Source organism: Panthera onca, chromosome X (assembly GCF_046562875.1).
Source record: "Panthera onca isolate mPanOnc1 chromosome X, mPanOnc1 haplotype 2, whole genome shotgun sequence".
NCBI lineage: Eukaryota > Metazoa > Chordata > Mammalia > Carnivora > Felidae > Panthera > Panthera onca.
The window spans coordinates 93,172,942-93,190,504 of NC_138357.1; the positions used below are offsets into that span (position 1 = coordinate 93,172,942).

General features: G+C 39.0%; 1 protein-coding gene across 13 annotated transcripts in view; it reads left to right on the forward strand.

The window, feature by feature from the left end:
* Positions 1-17,563, forward strand: part of CASK (calcium/calmodulin dependent serine protein kinase) — a 359,937-nt gene that overhangs the window by 237,609 nt on the left and 104,765 nt on the right. For all 13 annotated transcript variants that reach the window (XM_081793028.1, XM_081793029.1, XM_081793034.1 and 10 more), the window contains exon 9: positions 11,791-11,874. In XM_081793028.1, the coding sequence (XP_081649154.1) occupies positions 11,791-11,874 (84 nt within the window). The remainder of the gene's footprint in view (positions 1-11,790; positions 11,875-17,563) is intronic.

The window sequence follows — 17,563 nt, forward strand, 5'->3', positions numbered from 1 at the left end:
AACCACAAGAAGAAAATGTCCTATTCAATCATTTCATATAAAAAAAGACTTTGAGGAAATAGTCTAAGTAATATACAAATATCTTAATGATTGTTAAAATATAGTATGTTTAATGCCTTTATCTAAATTAGTGATGTTTGCTATGAATATTCATTCCAGCAAAAGTAAGACCAACTAAAATTGTACTTTCCTTATAGATGGCTGAGCTCTTTTCACACCCTTTGTAACCTTAATATGTAGACCCTAAAGTATATTGACTGTAATAAAACATGAAAAGAGTATTTCTAGAAGGCTAGTCCATTTGAATTTTGGAAAAACACCAGAGAGAGAAAGGCGGCAGAGTCAGGCTGCAAAATGGATTTTCAGATTATACTGATAAACACCTGGAAAGATAAGCTCAAAGAAGCCACAATGGAGAAGCCTCACAGGAGTACAGAAGTGTGGGCTCAGGGAGACCAGTGAGGTACAAGAGAGATCACTGTCTGAAACTCCAGGGAGGACCGCACGTGTTAGTGTGCCTGAAGGGGGCCCTGGCCTCCATGTGGGAAGTCCAGGAGAGCACAGGCGAAGCATCACAAAGTGTTCAGGCCCTGTGGGAGTGGGGGGCAGGAAGCAAACTAGTATAATACAAACATCAGCCATTTGAAGGATTTGCACAATGGTAGACCAGAAATTCTGGTTTGAGGGGAGAATACGTATGATCTAGAATTGCCAAATTAAGTACTTTGTTTTGGTTTTTATTTTGTTTTTTGACTTTTTTTTATTAACAAAATTTTTATTAAAAATTTTTTAAATTTATTAAAAATTTATTTATTTTTGAGAGAGAGAAAGACAGGGTGTGAGTGGGGGAGGGGCAGAGAGACAGGGAGGCACAGAATCTGAAGTGGGCTCCAGACTCTGAGCTGTAAGCACAGAGCCCAACATGGAGCTCAAACCCACAAACCGTGAGATCATAACCTGAGCCGAAGTCAGATGCTTAACCAAGTGACCTACCCTGTTTTTTATTTTTTTAATGTTTATTTTTGAGAGAGAGAGAGAGAAAGCGGGGGAGGGGCAGAGAGAGAGGAGGACAGAGGATCCAAAGCAGGCTCTGCACTGACAGCAGAGAGCCGGACATGGGGCTCAAACCCACAAACTGAGAGATCATGACCTAAGCCGAAGTTGGACGCTCAACCGACTGAGCCACCCAGGTGCCCCTTAAGTACTTTGGATATTAGGGTGTAGATGGTAAAAAGCTCCTGCAAGCTTTTGAGTGATGACACAGTGCAAGCAGCATGCTCGTGGAATTCCTTTGGACACTGGATGTACAAGCGTTGTCTGTCAGAATACAAGAGCTAGAGGCAAAGAGAGCCTGTAGAAGCTGTGCTGTGACAGGAGTGACAGGGGCCTGGACCCGGGGAGTAAAGGCTGGAGTGGGAAAGAAATACTCAGACTAAGAGATTTTAAGGAAGGAAAACTGATGAAGCTCAGTGAGTGATTCGAGGTATTTAGAATTAGGAAGCCCACAGGAAGGTTAACCATGTAGAGTGGAAATGATTCGTTATAAACCTTTCATGTTGAAATAATTTCAGACTCACAAAGAAGTGGCAAAAACAGGGACGCCTGGCTGGCTCAGTCGGTAGATGTGCAGCGCTTGACCTCAGGGTTGTGAGTTCAAGCCCCATATTGGGTGTACAGATTACTTAAAAATAAAATCTTAAAATCTTTAAAAAAAAATTAAAAAAAAAAAAAAGAAGTGGTTAAAAACAGTACAGAATTCCCACGTGCACTTTGCCATTCTTCCTCCTGGTGATAACACCTTATATAACCAGAACTAGGAAAATGGCATTGGAACACTTAAACTGAAGGCCTTACTCGATTTCCACCAGTTTTTATATGCATTTGTGTGTGTGTTTCTGTGAAATTTTATCATATGGAAGTATATAAGCATGACCATAATCGGGATATAGAAGTGGTCTGGCACCCTTTAATGATCACATCCTCTCCCTACCCGGAACCCCTGGTAAATATCGATCCATTGTCCATCACTATCATTTTTGTCCTTTTGAGATTATTAAATAAATGGTATTATACAATATGTAAACCGTTTAAGAGAAACTCACATCTCCTGTGTGTTTCTCTCTTCTTCTCAAGCAGCTACCACACTCAACAGCGCTTCTGATGCCAGGTGTGCCTGGGTGTTTTCCCCACACCAGGCAGTTCTCTGACACTACCTGGGTGTCCTACATTTTAATTCCGTTCTGACACTAACTGAAGTCCATGCAGATCCCACAGGTTAAAGGCTCGGTCCCATGAGACTCTCCCCCACTTCCGTTGCCAATCACAAGGAGTGGGTCCCCAAGTTACCCACAACCTCTGTCTGACTTGACTACAAATTGGAGGTTCCTATAACCCACGCACTCCCAACTTTGGATTTGATTATTTGCTGGAACAGCTCACAGAACTGAGGGAAACGCTTACATTTACCTGTTTATTATATGCTAAAGAATATAGTAAAGGATACAGATGAAAAGATACATAGAGCAAGATCTGGAAGGATCCCAAGTGCAGAAGTTTCTGTTCCCACAGAAGGTGGGGTAGACCATGCTCCTGGCATGTACGTATGTTCATCAACCCAGAAGCTCTCCAAACCCCATACTTTTGGAAATTTTATGAAAGGTTTTATCATGTAGGCATGCATTGATCATTAACTCTGTTTCCAGCCCCTCTCCCCTCTCAACAAAATGGGAGATGGGACTGAAAATCCCAAGCTTTTATTCATAACTTGGTCTTTCTGGTGACCAGCCCCCATCCAGGAGCCCACTAAGAGTCACCTCATTAAAACAAAGACACTTCTGTCACCCAGGAAATGCCATGGGATTTAGGAACTCTGTCCGGAACCAGAGTCAAAGACCAAATATGAGGACAAAAAATGCTCCCAGTGCTCTTATCACTTAGGAAATCACAAGTGTTTTAGGAGCTCTGCCTCAGAAGCTGGGGTCAAAGACAAAATGTTAGAACAAAAGATTCTCCTAGCACCCCTACTTAGAAGGGTTTTAGGGCTCTGTGTTAGGAACCAGGGTCAGAGACCAATGTATATATTTATTATTACTTCACAGATTAGGTGTTTTTAGCATAATGTCCTTGGGATCCATCCAAGTTGTTGTGCATGTCAATAGTTCATTCCTTTTTATTACTGAATAATACTCCACTGTATGAATGTACAACACTTCTTTATCCATTCACCTTTTTAAAAAAATTTTTAACGTTTATTTTAGAGAGAGAGAGAGAGAGTACACGCGAGTAGGGGGAGGGACAGAGAGAGAGGGAGACACAGAATCCAAAGCAGACTCCAGGCTCCCAGCTGTCAGTGCAGAGCCCAAAGCAGAACTTGAACCCGTGAACCACAAGATCACCATCTGAGCCAAAGTCTGATGCTTAACTGACTGAGCCACCCAGGCGCCCCTGTCCATTCACCTTTTGAAGGGCATTTGGGTTGTTTCCAGTTTGGGGCTAATACAAGTAAAGCTGCTATGAACATCTATATACATCTATGAACATCTCCAAAGTAAAAACCTGTGAGTGGGATTGCTAAGTCCTATGGCAAGTATATGTTCAACTTTCTAAAAACTGCCAAATCATTTTCCAGAATACCTGTATGATTTTACTCTCCCACCAGCAGAGTATGAGAGAACCAGTTGCTCTATATCCTTGTCAGCACTTGGTAATGTCAGCATTTTTTAACCATTTGCAATTGCTTTTAGGAACATTTTTGTCTTTCTTAAAATTCTTTTGAAATTTTTATTTATTTTGAGAGCAAGAGCATGAGCACGTGCCTGTGCATGTGTGAGCAGGGGAGGTGCAGAGAGAATCTCAAGCAGGCTCTGCACCATCAGTGCAAAGCCGGATGTAGGGCTCCATCTTACAAACCCTGATCATGACCTGAGCTGAGATCAAGAGTTGGATGCTTAACTGACTGAGCCACCCAGGTGCCCTTAGGAACATTTTTATACCACCTGCTTAAAAATCCCAGTTGGATGATTCTAATATCTGTGCCATATCTGTGTTGGTATCTGTTGGTTGTCTTTTCTCACTTTGGTTGAGATTTTTTTATGATTCTTGGTATGAAGAGTAATTTTAGATAGTATGCTAGACATTTTTAGTATTATATTATGAGACTCTTATTTAAATCTTCTATTTTAGTAGGCAGCTAACCTGATTAAATTCAGAACACACATCCTGGCCCACTTTTAGGGCTGTAGCTGAAACACCAATTTCATTTTCAAAGCCTTTGCACTACTCATCTGGTCTGCCCCACTTGTGCGCTGCTCAGAGGCTCATTCGAAACCTGGGAGACTAAACCACAGTTTAGTCTCAAAGCTCTTTGCCGTGTTGATCCTGGTCGGTTTTATACCTGGGTTTATTGGTGATGTGCCAAAGACTTCATACATAGATTTAAAGAGCCCCTTCCCCAGCTCTCTTCTCTTTGTGATACTGCCCCTACTCTCTAGGGAGTGGGGCGCCAACTCTTTGCTGTTGCTTGGGTCCGGAAGGGCTGGTGGAGGGGGGCAGGGGAAACAGGTCTGCTTACATGCTATTCCCTGGGGGTAGGGTGGGTGCAGTCAAAAGGATTCTGTCCTCCAGAGCAAAAAACCTCTTCTCAGCCCTTGGCTAAAGAGAGTCAGATTTTCTTAGGGTTCATTTTTTGTGTGTTCCTTGTCCTTGGAGTTTCCAGGTTGCGGCTGCGCACATACCCAGGTGAGGATATGTTAAGAGACAAAAAAAAAAAACAACAGTGATCTCACCAAAGGTCACCCCTCAGGTCCTGGGATCCCTCCCCAGTCGGCCTTTTCTCCAGCTTTCAGAGTCTTCTCAGTGATTCAAAAGGGAAAGCCTTGTTACCAAGAACTCTAAAGAATTAAACCTTGGAAGAAGAAGTGTTTATTCTGTTGAATAGGGAATTCTTTAAAAATCAACACCAATGCCCATTTCTTGCTCTAGAATCCAGGGATGCCATGTGTCTTTTAAGCCACTTTCCCTGGGCTTTCTCTCACATTCGGCGTTAGCCAAAGGACCAATTTCTGTTCTACCATCTGCAGAGACTACAAAGGGTGTGAAGACCTTTTTTTTTTTTTTTTTTTTTAAATAACAGTGGAAATTTGTTCTGTTACATATACCTAAAATGTTAAGCAATTTTATTTTAAGCAAAATGCAGTTGGGGAGCACCTGGGTGGTTCAGTCAGTTAAGCATCCGACTTCAGCTAGGGTCATGATCTCACGGTTCATGGGTTCAAGCCCTGCACCGGGCTCTGTGCTGACAGCTCAGAGCCTGGAACCTATTTCAGATTCTGTGTCTCCCTCTCTCTGTCCCTCTCCCGCTTGTGCTCTGTCTTGCTCTCAAAAATAAATAAACATTAAAAAAAAATAGCCCAATAGAAAAAAAAAAACATGCTGTCACTTGGTTCACCCTTTTTGGAAGCTGTGAATAAAGACCATTACAAATGGGTCACAGGTTTCATACCCTGAAATTTTTACTATGTTTTATTTTTACCTTTTTCTTCTGCAATAGGAACATATTTTCAGTTAGAAAACAACCCAGCTTATTTAGTAAGCTGTTGACACACACACACACACATACACACTTACAGCGCTCCCAAATTACTTTACATCAGAGGTTTGTACATGTTGACTAATAAAAAGGATTATTAAAACCAATCATGTGCTTATACAGCATCTTGTTTAATCTTTGTAAGAATCCTGTAAGATTAGTTTTCAAAAAGAAACAACTGAGAGAATGTAAGGTCATACAGCCAATATATAAATGACCCAGAATTTGAACAGAAGCCTTTCTGACTCCAGGGACACCTGGGTGGCTCAGTCGGTTAAGAATCCAACTCTTGATTTTGACTCAGGTCATGATCTCACGATTTGTGAGATCGAGCCCTGTGTTGGGCTCTGCGCTGACCACGTGGAGCCTGCTTAGGATTCTCTCTCCCTCTGCCCCTCCCCTACTCATGTTCTCTTTCTCTCTCTCAAAACAGATAAATAAAAAAAAAAAAAAAACTCTGACTCCAAACTCATTGTCTCTCTACAATATTATGTAGCTCCTTTTTGTTTGGGTTCTTTCTCTTGTGTTAAAGACCTTGGGTTTGCTTTCTCCGCTCCCCTCTACTCTATCGAAATGCAAAAACAGCTTTTACTCAAAAAATAATGCAAAGCCCATTTTGATGTTTGCTTTTCAGTATATGTTGATTAAACATCACCAGGCAGAACACAGGGTTTTTTTCGGTTTTTTTACAATTTTTTAAATTGAAGTTTAGCAGACACATGTTGTATTAGTTTTAGGTGTACAATGTAGTGATTCGACAATTCTATCCATCATGCAGTGCTCATTACAGTAAGTGTAGTTACCATCTGTCACCGTACAAAGTAATTATAATATTACTGACTATATTCCCTGTGCTGTACTTTTCATCCCCATAACTTATTTATTTTATAACTGAAGGTCTGTACTTCTTAATCGCCTTTACCTATTTTACCTGTCCTCCCACAACCCTCTCCTGTGACAGCTACCAGTTTGTCTTCTGTATTTATGAGTCTGTTACTAGTGTTGTTTGTTCATTTGTTTTGTCTTTTATTTTATTTTTATTTTTTTAAGTATGCTCCATGCCCAGCGTGGGGCCTGAACTCATGACCTTGAGGTTGAAAATCACATGCTCTACTGACTGAGCCAGCCAGGTGCACCTGTTTTGCCTTTTAGATCCTACATATAAGTGAAATCATGTGGTATTTGCCTTTCTCTGTCTGACTTCATTAACTTAGGGTAATACCCAGTAGGTCCATCCATGTTGTGAATGGCAAGATTTCATTCTTTTTTATGGCCAAGTAATATTCTGTAATATGGGTACACATATACATATACACCACATCTTCCACAAACAGTAACAGCAATCCATTACAAGATTCCATTGCTTGTTATAAAATGGCAGTTTTATGCTTCGTTCTGCTAGTTGATTATTCAATAAATTCTTATGTCTTCTGTATTGGTGAACCTGCTCTGGCTAAGTGCAGGAAAAGGAGATTAAGTCCCTAAAGATAATAAAATCATTCCCAAGATGTTTTAGCATACAGAATCTAGCAGATATACAAATTGTAGATATTTTGACATCAGGTGTTGTATGTGTACTCGAGAAAAATATAATTTTGCTCTCCAGTGGAACTCTTGCTATTTTTAGTCATTAATATAGAAAATAAATTTTAAAGTGTTTGTGTTCATTCCTTAGGAACTTCACAGATAACAAGGTGAAATTTTGACAGGACTGACTAAAATTCTACATTTAAATTCAAAAATAAATTTTGTAAGTACAGGATACCAACACATTGATTTTAGAAGTGCCTCACATGCAAACATGAATTTTCATTATAATAACAACTGTGATCTTGAACTTAATTTACAAATGTTGTATAGTATGCAGATTAAGAAAACTAAGAGGCCCAATTCATACTAATTAATCTTCATCTGGTTTAATGCATCACCTTTTCCCCAACTCTATAATAGGATAATAATGATATATTCCTCCTACTTTGTTGTGAAGAGTACGTAACATAAACAGGTAAAGCACTAAAAAAAAAAAAAAAAAAAAAAAACAAAAAACACCAAACTTGTAAAGAACTAGAACACTGCCTGGCACAAAATAAGCCCTCAGTACATGCTAATCATGATGATAACAATTATGTCCATTTGAGCCATTGCTTTTGAGATAATTAGCATGTAGCATTGTCTCTACTATCTTGTATAGTTGTTTTAAAGAACAACTATAAATGGGATACTGCCTGTGAAAGTCCCAAATTCAGTGCCTGGGACAGAGTTGAGTATTATCCTTAATATCTTCTAAATGTTTGTGACCCTCCAAAAATTTATTTCCAGACCAGACTTCTCTCTTGCACTCCAGGCTTGTATGTCCAAGTACCTACTTGAATCTCCACTTGAACTTTAGATATTTCAAGCATAACATATCCAAAACTATAGTCCTGATCTCTTCCCCATCTCTCTTGGTGTCAGACTTCCAGTTGCTCACACTGAAAACTTTGGTGTGGTCTTTGACTCCTCTCTTTCTCTCACACCCCACGTCCATTCCCTCAGAAGATCCTGTTCTCTCCACTTCCAAAATATATTCAGAATTAAAAACTTCTATTCTTGGAGGACACCTGGTGACTCAGTTGGTTAAGCATCCAACTCTTGACTCCAGTTCAGGTCATGATCACACAGTTGGTGGGATCGAGCCCTGCATTGGGTTCTGTGCTGACAGCACAAAGCCTGCTTGTGATTCTCTCTCTCCCTCTCTGTCTGTTTCTCCCCCGCTCACGTGTGCTGTCTGTCTGTCTGTCTCTCCCCACCTCAAAATAAATAAATAAACTTTAAAAAGAAAAAAAGAGCTTCTGTTCTTGGAAAGACACTGTAGGAAAACGAAAAGACAAGCCATGAACTAAGAGTAAATATTTGCAAATTATGTATCTGATAAAGGACTTACATATTTAGATTATGTAAAGAATTCCTTCTTTTGAACTATAGTTGACATACAATATTAGTTTCAGGTGTACAACATAGTCAGCATTTATATACATTATGAAGTGATCAACATGATAAAATCTAGCATCTCTCACCATACAAAGTTGTTACAGTATCATTAACTGTGTTCCTTTTGCTGTACGTTATATCCCTGTGTCTTTATTTTATAACTGGGAGTTTGGACATCTAAATCCCCTTCCACTATGTTGGGAAGAATTCTCAAAACTCAATAATAAGAAAAAGCACAGCCCAGTTCAAAACGGGAAAATATTTGGAACAGACACTTCAACAAAGATATGTGGATGGTATATGAGCACACGCAAAGTTGCTCCACATCATTTTTCATTAGGGAAATACAAATTAACACAACGAGATGTCTATACGCACATGTATCAGAATGGCTAAAATCAGAAAGGCTAACCATACCAAGTATTGGTGAGGATGTAGAACAATTGCAACTGATACACTGCTATGGAAATGTAAAACGGTACAACCACTTAAAAAGTTTAACATACCCCTATAATACAACCCAGCCATTCTGCTGAGTATTTACCTAAGAGAAGTAAAATGTGTATCCATACAAAGACTTGTACATTAATGTTCATTACAGCTTTATTTGTAATAGCCAGAACTTGGAAACAACCCAGGGTCCATCAGCAGATAATGGGTAAACAGATTATGGCCTATCCTTACAAAGGAATGTCACTCAGCAATAAAAAGGAATCAGCTATTGATACACACAACTACATGGATGAAGTTCAAAACCTCTGTGCTGAGAGAAACAAGTTAGAAAATGAGTCTGTACTGTCTGGTTCCATTTATATAAAATTCTAGAAAATGCAAACCAATTGACAGTGACAAACAGTGGCTGCCCGGGGATTGGGAGGGAGAGGACTAAGGGACGTGAGGAAACTTTAGAGAGTGATGGGTATATTCAGGTTGAACACAGTGATGCTTTTATGGTTGTATATGTCAAGACCTAGAAAATTATACATTTTAAAAATGCAGTTTGTTATATGCTAATTACCCCTCAGTAAAACTTTTTTCAGAAAATATATTCAGAATCTATCTCCTCTTCATCATCTTTATTTTCTCCATCTGACTTCATCTACCATTTTCCCCCTAGATTACTGCAATAGCCTAACTGGTCTCCCAGCCTTTTTTTTTTTTTTTCCCCTTAAACCCTTGTTCCCTTTTAATCTGTTCTCAACACAACAACCAGAGTGTTCCTTTAAACTTGTCAGATCATGTCACTTCAGTTCAAAACCTTCCTGTGGCTCCCTTTCCCACTCAGAATAAAAGGCTATTATATGGGGGCGCCTGCGTGGTTCAGTCAATTGAGCATCCAACTTCGACTCATGTCATGATCTCGCTGTTCGTGGGTTCGAGCCCCCCACGTTGGGTTCTGTGCTGACAGCTCAGAGCCAGGAGCCTGCTTCAGATTCTGTGTGTGTCTCTCTCTCTCTCTCTCTCTCTCTCTCTCTCTCTCTCTCTCTCTCTCTCTGTCCCTCCCCTACTTGTGTTCTCTCTCTCTCAAAAATAAATATTTTTTTTAAAAAGGCTCTTAAATGGCCTACCCCAGCCTTGTTGCCTCTCTGATCTGATCTACTATTTACTCCGTGGCACGTGGGTCTTTTTGCCAGTTTTTGAAAACTCCAGGTGCACTTCTTCCTTTGGGCCTTTGTCTTGTTGTTCTCTCTGCCTAGACCACTCCCTCACCAGTTTTGGATGTCCTCACGGCAATTGGGCCGACTTTGACCACCCTATTTTAAATTGCAGTGTACCCATTCCCTCTTACTCTGCTTTACTTTTTGCTTTATCCCATAGCACTTTTATGATACTCCATAGTTTACCTTTCTGTATTTTCTTCTACTAGAATATGAGCTACACGCGGGCCTGAATCTTTGTTGGTATTGTTTACTTGTGTATCCCAAGTGCATAGATCAATGCCTGGAACATAGCAGGCTCTCAAGAACTATTTCTGAAATGAATACTTATTTAAGTCTTTAAGATACATTGACAAATTAGAGTAGAACCAAATTGGGTAATAAGAAGAATGACAAGAGGTTGAAGATTTTCATGAAGAATGGGCGCCTGGGTGGCTCAGTCAGTTAAGTGCCCAACTCTTAATTTCAGCTCAAGTCACGATCGCATGGTTTGTGGGTTCGAGCCCCGCGTCAGGCTCTGCTGACAGCGCAGGTCCTGCTTGGGATAGTCTCTCTCTCCCTCCCTGCCCCCCCCGCCCCTCCCCCACTTGCTCTCTCTCTCACAAAAATGAACTTTAAAAATATATATACATGAGGAATAGTTGAGGCAACTGGAGACATCACAGAGAAGAATAGATTTAGTGGAAACATGATCCCCCTCTTAGCTACCGAGGAATTACTATATAGAAGAGGAAGAATGTTTGCTCTGCGATATTACATAGGGCAACGCTAGCCCAAACAAGCCAGATGTGGGCCCAGGCTAAGTAAACACTTTTTTACTTTCTTAGAATTGTGGTAAGCTGCCATAAAAGAATGATCACTCACTGGACAAAGTCAAACAGAATAATCGTCCTTCGGGGATTGAAAAGGATCCCACGTGAGGAAATGCTTGAATTAGATGGCCTTGAAAAGTTTGTTCTAGTGCGAATATAGTATGATCTTTTAACATCCAGTCATTCCTGGGGCACCTGGGTGGCTCAGTTGGTTAAGTGTCTGACTCTTAATCTCAGCTCAGGTCTTAATCTCAGGGTCGTGAGTTCACGCCCCACACTGGGCTCCACGCTGGGCCCGTTCACATGAATGAATGCATACATACATACATACATACATACATACATAATGTGATCACTCACCTAAAAAAAAATCCAGTTACTCCTGACAATTCCGAATGCTCAATCATTTGTGAAGTTAATTTTTCAAATGCTCATTTTACCTGACAAGAACATGTCAAAGGTAACTTCATACCTTCATAATTATGATTTAATTATCTTTGCCATATAGCCATATATCTAAAAATTACTTGATCCATTATTTTAACCCTTTATTATTGCTGAAAATAAAATACTATTTTACTATCAGTTTTGACCTTCGTATCCCTCATTTGAGAATGTTTACCAGTATCATGGAATAAAATCTCCAGTATTTTAGAATTTAAGTTTCATGTTTAAGAAATGTGGGCTTCATTGTTTGTTTTAGATTAAGTTTCTTCACTTTTTTAAATGGCTACATATGTTCATTATCTTTCTTCTTTTATAGGAGCGGGATCGTTATGCCTACAAGATTCATCTTCCAGAAACAGTAGAGCAACTGAGGAAATTCAATGCAAGGAGGAAACTAAAGGTAATTAAAGAAATCAGCAAAAAGCTTTCCGACAGCTAAATTCTCACTTCTAAAAATTATTTCAATAAGGTTTTGTTTTTTAAATCATTTAAGGTAATATCTAAGTATGAATCTAAACAAAATGTTAAAATAAATGAAAGATTAATCACATTTTAGATTTGTATCATCCTAAAAATTTATAGCAGAGATGTAATTACTTTTGAAATAGGAATTTACTATCTTTTTTTACATTTTTATTTCAACGTTTATTTTTTTTTGAGAGAGTACGAGCCGGGGAGGGCAGAGAAAGTGGGAGACACAGAATCCAAAGCAGGCTCCAGGCTCTGGGCTGTCAGCACAATGCTTGATGTGGGGCTCAAACCCACGAACTATTAGATCATGAGCTGAGCTAAAGTCAGATGCCACCCAAGCATCCCAGGAATTCACTATTATTATCCATTATTGTTGAATACGAATGTAGGCCACATTTTCTCAAACTTAAATATTTTGACAAGAAAAATGTGAGTTTAGTTCAGTGGAAACAATACTGGATTAGAATTAATTAGACAACGATCACAAAGCAGTAAGAATCCCCACTACCTTGATCTACTAGAAAATATTTTAAAATTACTTTTCTTAGCTTTTCTTTATTCTTACTAGGTACCTTTCTCCTTTTACCATTCTCTCTATCCTCTATCTCACCAAAAAAAAAAAAAAAAATGGTAATTATCCCATATGGGGAGCCCGTTTGATTTTAAAAGGTTTTGAAAAAGACCAAATATAAAATAGTAAGCTATTTTATTAATATAAAAATTAACGTTTATTTATTTTGAGAGAGAGAGAGAGAGAGCAGGGGAGGGGCAGAGAAAGGGAGAGAATCCCAAGCAGGCTCTGCACCATTAGCACAGAGCCCAAACATGGGGCTCAAACCCACAAACCATGAGTTTATGACCTGAGCCAAAATCAAGAGTCGGACGCTCAACTGACTGAGCCACCCAGGTGTCCCAACACTAGTAAAAAAAACTGTATGGGACATTTCCCCCCCTCTTCCCAACAGAGGAAACTCTTATATTGTGGTCTTAAAATTATTATTTGACTTATTTTTGATTACTGTAAAAAAATCATCTTTAAGTTTGTCCTCTAAGTGGTTGATTGGTTAGTAGTCCTCCTTAGCCATGTGACTCCCACCAACTATAAAACTTTATAAGTATTTTCGTATATGTCCTAAATTGCAGTAATATTCATTATTATTCAACCTCTGAAATATCTGAATAATTTCATATATACAGCTCTAGATTTTGAGGAACATTATGTGGATGGGGGAGAAAACTATGTAGGCCACGATATTATGCTATAGAGCTGAACTGTTCAGTCTAGTAGCTGCTAGTCACACATAGCTATTTAAATTTAAATTAATGACAATTAAATCAAAAGTGTCCCTCAGTCACACTAGCACATTTCAAGTGCTCATTAACTAAATGTGGCTAGTGACTAACGAATCAGATCACCCAGACATAGGACATTTCCATCATTGTGAAAAGTCGACTGTGCTACTATACAACAAAGGAAATTGTAACATGTCATTATTGGTGATGACGATTCTCCATTAAGCCTCTGTCCTAATTGTTTTTACAGTCAGCACTCCAAACTGGCTCTTCTCTATTTGCTTTAAAAGTCCTTGGCAAAAATAATTATTAAAGACATGCCATTATCAAGATGGCACCTAAAGAAGTTTCCCAAGACTTTGACATACATCTGAACCACTGTAGCCTACAAGAGAAAAAAAAAATCTTACTATCCAAAGTGAAATTTTGTCAGCTGTTCTTGAAGTTCATTTCTTCCCCAAAGGAACCATTAATTATACTTTTTTTTCTCAGTTCTTCCCTAGTCTTTTTAACTCTGGCCCTGCTTTGGCCTTTGTGACATTGCCCTGTCTGGGGCTGAACCTTTCATTGGCCAAGTCCAGGCCTTTCGCCATAGTGCTCAGGTTTGCCCATCACGAGAAACCCATGCTGTAGTTCTCCCAGTGCCACAAAACCAGACTTGGGCCTAAAATAGCCAGAGTGGTGACTAAGATTCATTTGGACAGGGCAAAGCTGTTACAGCAGAGAGGGGTCATATGAACTTACCACATCCCTTTGCAGGACTATTTAAAGTTTCAAGACCCACCAGACAACCTAGAATTAGGAATGTCAGCAGGGTTGTCATTGAGATTTTTTTCAGCTTCTGGTAAGGCTGTATTCCTTTATGTCATTCAGCCATCCTGGTTAAAGTATGTTATGCCTACCATCTGCAAGAACTCATTCTCCTCATTCTGCCTCTTCTGTGAGCTTCCAGAACACAGATTTCCACTTTACTAGCTTTCAGAGACCACCACACAACTGTTTCACAAATGAACAGCTAGGTACCCATCCTTGTATCCGGACACTGTTTTTAAGCTCCTCAAATGTTAGGCAACAACCTATTGTGGTTTGTTTGTTTGTTTCTTACTCCCTTTGAAATGATTAAAAGGGAAGTTCACAGAAAGCAGTAGAATATTGCTTTTCTTACTTAGAGGAAGGAAATTTTTATCGTCCATGGCGAGAAGAAAGAGAAGAACAGCATTATGGGAAAGAGTGGGCTCTGGAGCTACATTGCCTTCGGTGAATCGTGAATCGTGGCTCTGACACTTACTAATGTGTAACCTTGAACGAGTTATTTAAATTCTCTGTGCCTCGGTTTCCTTATCTACAAAATGGGGATAATGGTAATAGCTAACTCATAGGGCTGTAAGAATTTAATGAATTAATATATTACAGTAGTTACAAAAGTACCTGGCAGTCATGAGTGTTCCATACATGTTATTTGTTATTAACATTATTATTGTTGTTACTGTTTTACTGTGATTTTAATGTTTATACCTTTGACTTGGTACTCATTCTGTATATGAATAACTGTAATTCCAATAACTCCATACCATTTTAGCTTTTTTTCTAGTCATTGACATTAACACTTTGAAGTTTTTAAAAGCTTTTTAAAATCTATAGACAGGGGGCACCTCGGTGGCTCAGTTGGTTAAGCATCCAACTCTTGATTTCAACTCAGGTTATGATCTCATGGTTCATGAGTTCGAGCCCCATGTCAGGCTTCTCACTGCCACTGTGGAGCCTGCTTGGGATTCTCTCTCTGCCCCTCCTCCACTTGCACTCTCTTTCTCAAAATAAATAAACACTTTTAAAAATTCATTTAAGAAAATCTAAACTAATGGAGAGACATTTAATGTTCATGGATCGGAAGACCCAGTATTGTTAAGATGGCAGTGTTTCCCAAGTTGATCCATAGATTCAACACAGTCTCCTGAGCAGAAATTGACAAATTGATCCTAAAAATTCATATGGAGATGCAAAGGACTTAGAATCGCCAAAACAATCTTGAACAAAGGACAAAGTTGGAGGACTCATGCTTTGCAATTTTGACACTTAACTATAAAGCTACAGTTATCAGGACTCTGGTACTAGTATGGGATAGGAGTAGACATGTATATCAGTGGAACAGAATTGAGAGTTCAAGAATAAACCCTTATATTTGAAGTCAGTTGATTTTCAACAAAAGTGCCAAGGCAGTTCAATGGGGGAAAGAAGTCTTTTCAACAAATGGCACGGGGACAATTGGATATCCATGTGCAAAAAGAGACCTTTAAAATGCCACTTTTGGGGCGCCTGGGTGGCTTAGTCAGTTAAGCGTCTGACTTCGGCTCAGGTCATGGTCTTGCAGTTCATGAGTTCAAACCCCACATCAAGCTCTGTGCTGACAGCTCAGAGCCTGGAGCCTGCTTCAGATTCTGTGTCTCTATGTCTCTCTCTCTGCCTCTCTCCCACTCATACTCTGTTTCTCTCTCTCTCTCTCTCTCTCAAAAAAATGAATAAAACATTAAAAAAAAGTTTTAAAAGGCCACATTTTGGATGATTCCTTTTTTTTTTTTTTCAGTATCTAGAATAGGTATTTATATCTGTAAATCCATAGAGACTGAAAGTAAATTGGTGATAGCCAGGTCTTGGGTAGTGACTACTTAATAGGTATGCAGATTTGGAGGGAGGGAGGTGATGGTGTTTTGGAACTAGAAAGAAATGTTGGCTGCACAGCATTGTGAATGTACTGAATACTGCTGCATTGTACACTTTAAAGTGGTTAATTTTATGTGAATTTCACATACCCCACTTGTTTTTATACCACGTGACAAAAATTCTTCTTACATAGTGGTTTCCTCTTCAGTACACTTAAGGGATATGACACATTCCCGTAGTAACAGTGGCTCACCATACCACTCAGTTCACCCAAGGGACCACCCATCCCTCAGCCCCAGTTATGCCAGAGGTTGGAGGGACGTGTGTTTATTAAAACAGCCTCATGGTTGATTCTGATATGTCCACCTTATTGAGAGTCATTACTCTCATTAAGCACACACTGTAATGGTTTTACAAAATTCTGTCATATTGTACATATCATAATTAACCAGCTGTTGGACACAGATTGCTTCCAGTTTTCCACAGCCATAAATATTTTTGCATTGCCCACCTTGGTATGTGATTATATTCTTAAAACAAGTTCTGTGCTACTGGAATTATTGGCATCAAAGTATGTATGTGTATTTAAGACTTGTGATTTCTTTCAATAACTTCCCCACCAAAAAGCTGTTTGAATAAATTTCTATGTATTTTTGGTGGTGAGTTTTACTTTTGAGGTTGAACCTTCTTCTCATTCTGAAAGTTTTGTGAAACTTTTTTATGCCAGAATATAAAACAATACTCATTATACTTTGCTGAAATTTCAAGACTATTACTCATTCATTACAATAATATCGATACTAAACAATCAAAGTGTTTTCTTTCCTTATTTATATATTCATTTTGGAATTTAACCTCTCAGCAGGCTTTAGGAGACAACAAATCCCTATGAAAAAATTATTTGGGCAATTAGCATTAACATCATTTTCAGACTACCTTTCACATGTAGATTTTTAAAAAGTTAATGGAACCCTGCATGTGATTTGAATTATCACACACTTCTTTTTATTCTCGTCTCTTGCGTTATTTTGTTTTTACATCTGTGAATGATGATGGGAAAAATTTTTTTTTTCTCATTTTGGTTACCAGATGTTTCAGATGTTGGGTTTTCCCCTCTTTTTGTTTTACACTAAGCTCTAGAATTTTAATACTTCAGTTTAAAAAAATCCTCTAGAAACAATGCTTCCTTTAATAAACTCCATAGGCCTCAGTACAAGACTAGATATAAGAATCCTATTTTCTCAAATCGAATATTAGGATGCGTGGGACAGACTGATCTAGGCTGTCTGGAAAAATCTGTGCTCTGTGGGTATGTCTTAAGGAGACACCCCTGTACGCTAACCCCAGGTGCCATCTACTTGGAGTTACTGAGCAAGGGGTCAGGTTGCAGGACGTACTAGGGGACCATCTGTTAGCATCTGAGCTTGTCTAACTAGGGAAGAGGCTGAGGAGAGGAATCTGTTCTAGAAATCATCTCCTTTGGTTCATGAATTATTTCTACCTCTAGAAAGCAAATTTCCCCACAGTGAAGCATGTCAAATAAATTTTGTAAAAAAAAAAAAAAAAGAAGAAGAAGAAGAAAAGAAAGAAAGAAAAAATAGAAGCAGTATTCTGTATTTGGGTAAATTTATTGCATTCAGTTTAGGAAATGGTTAAGTTGAATCCAT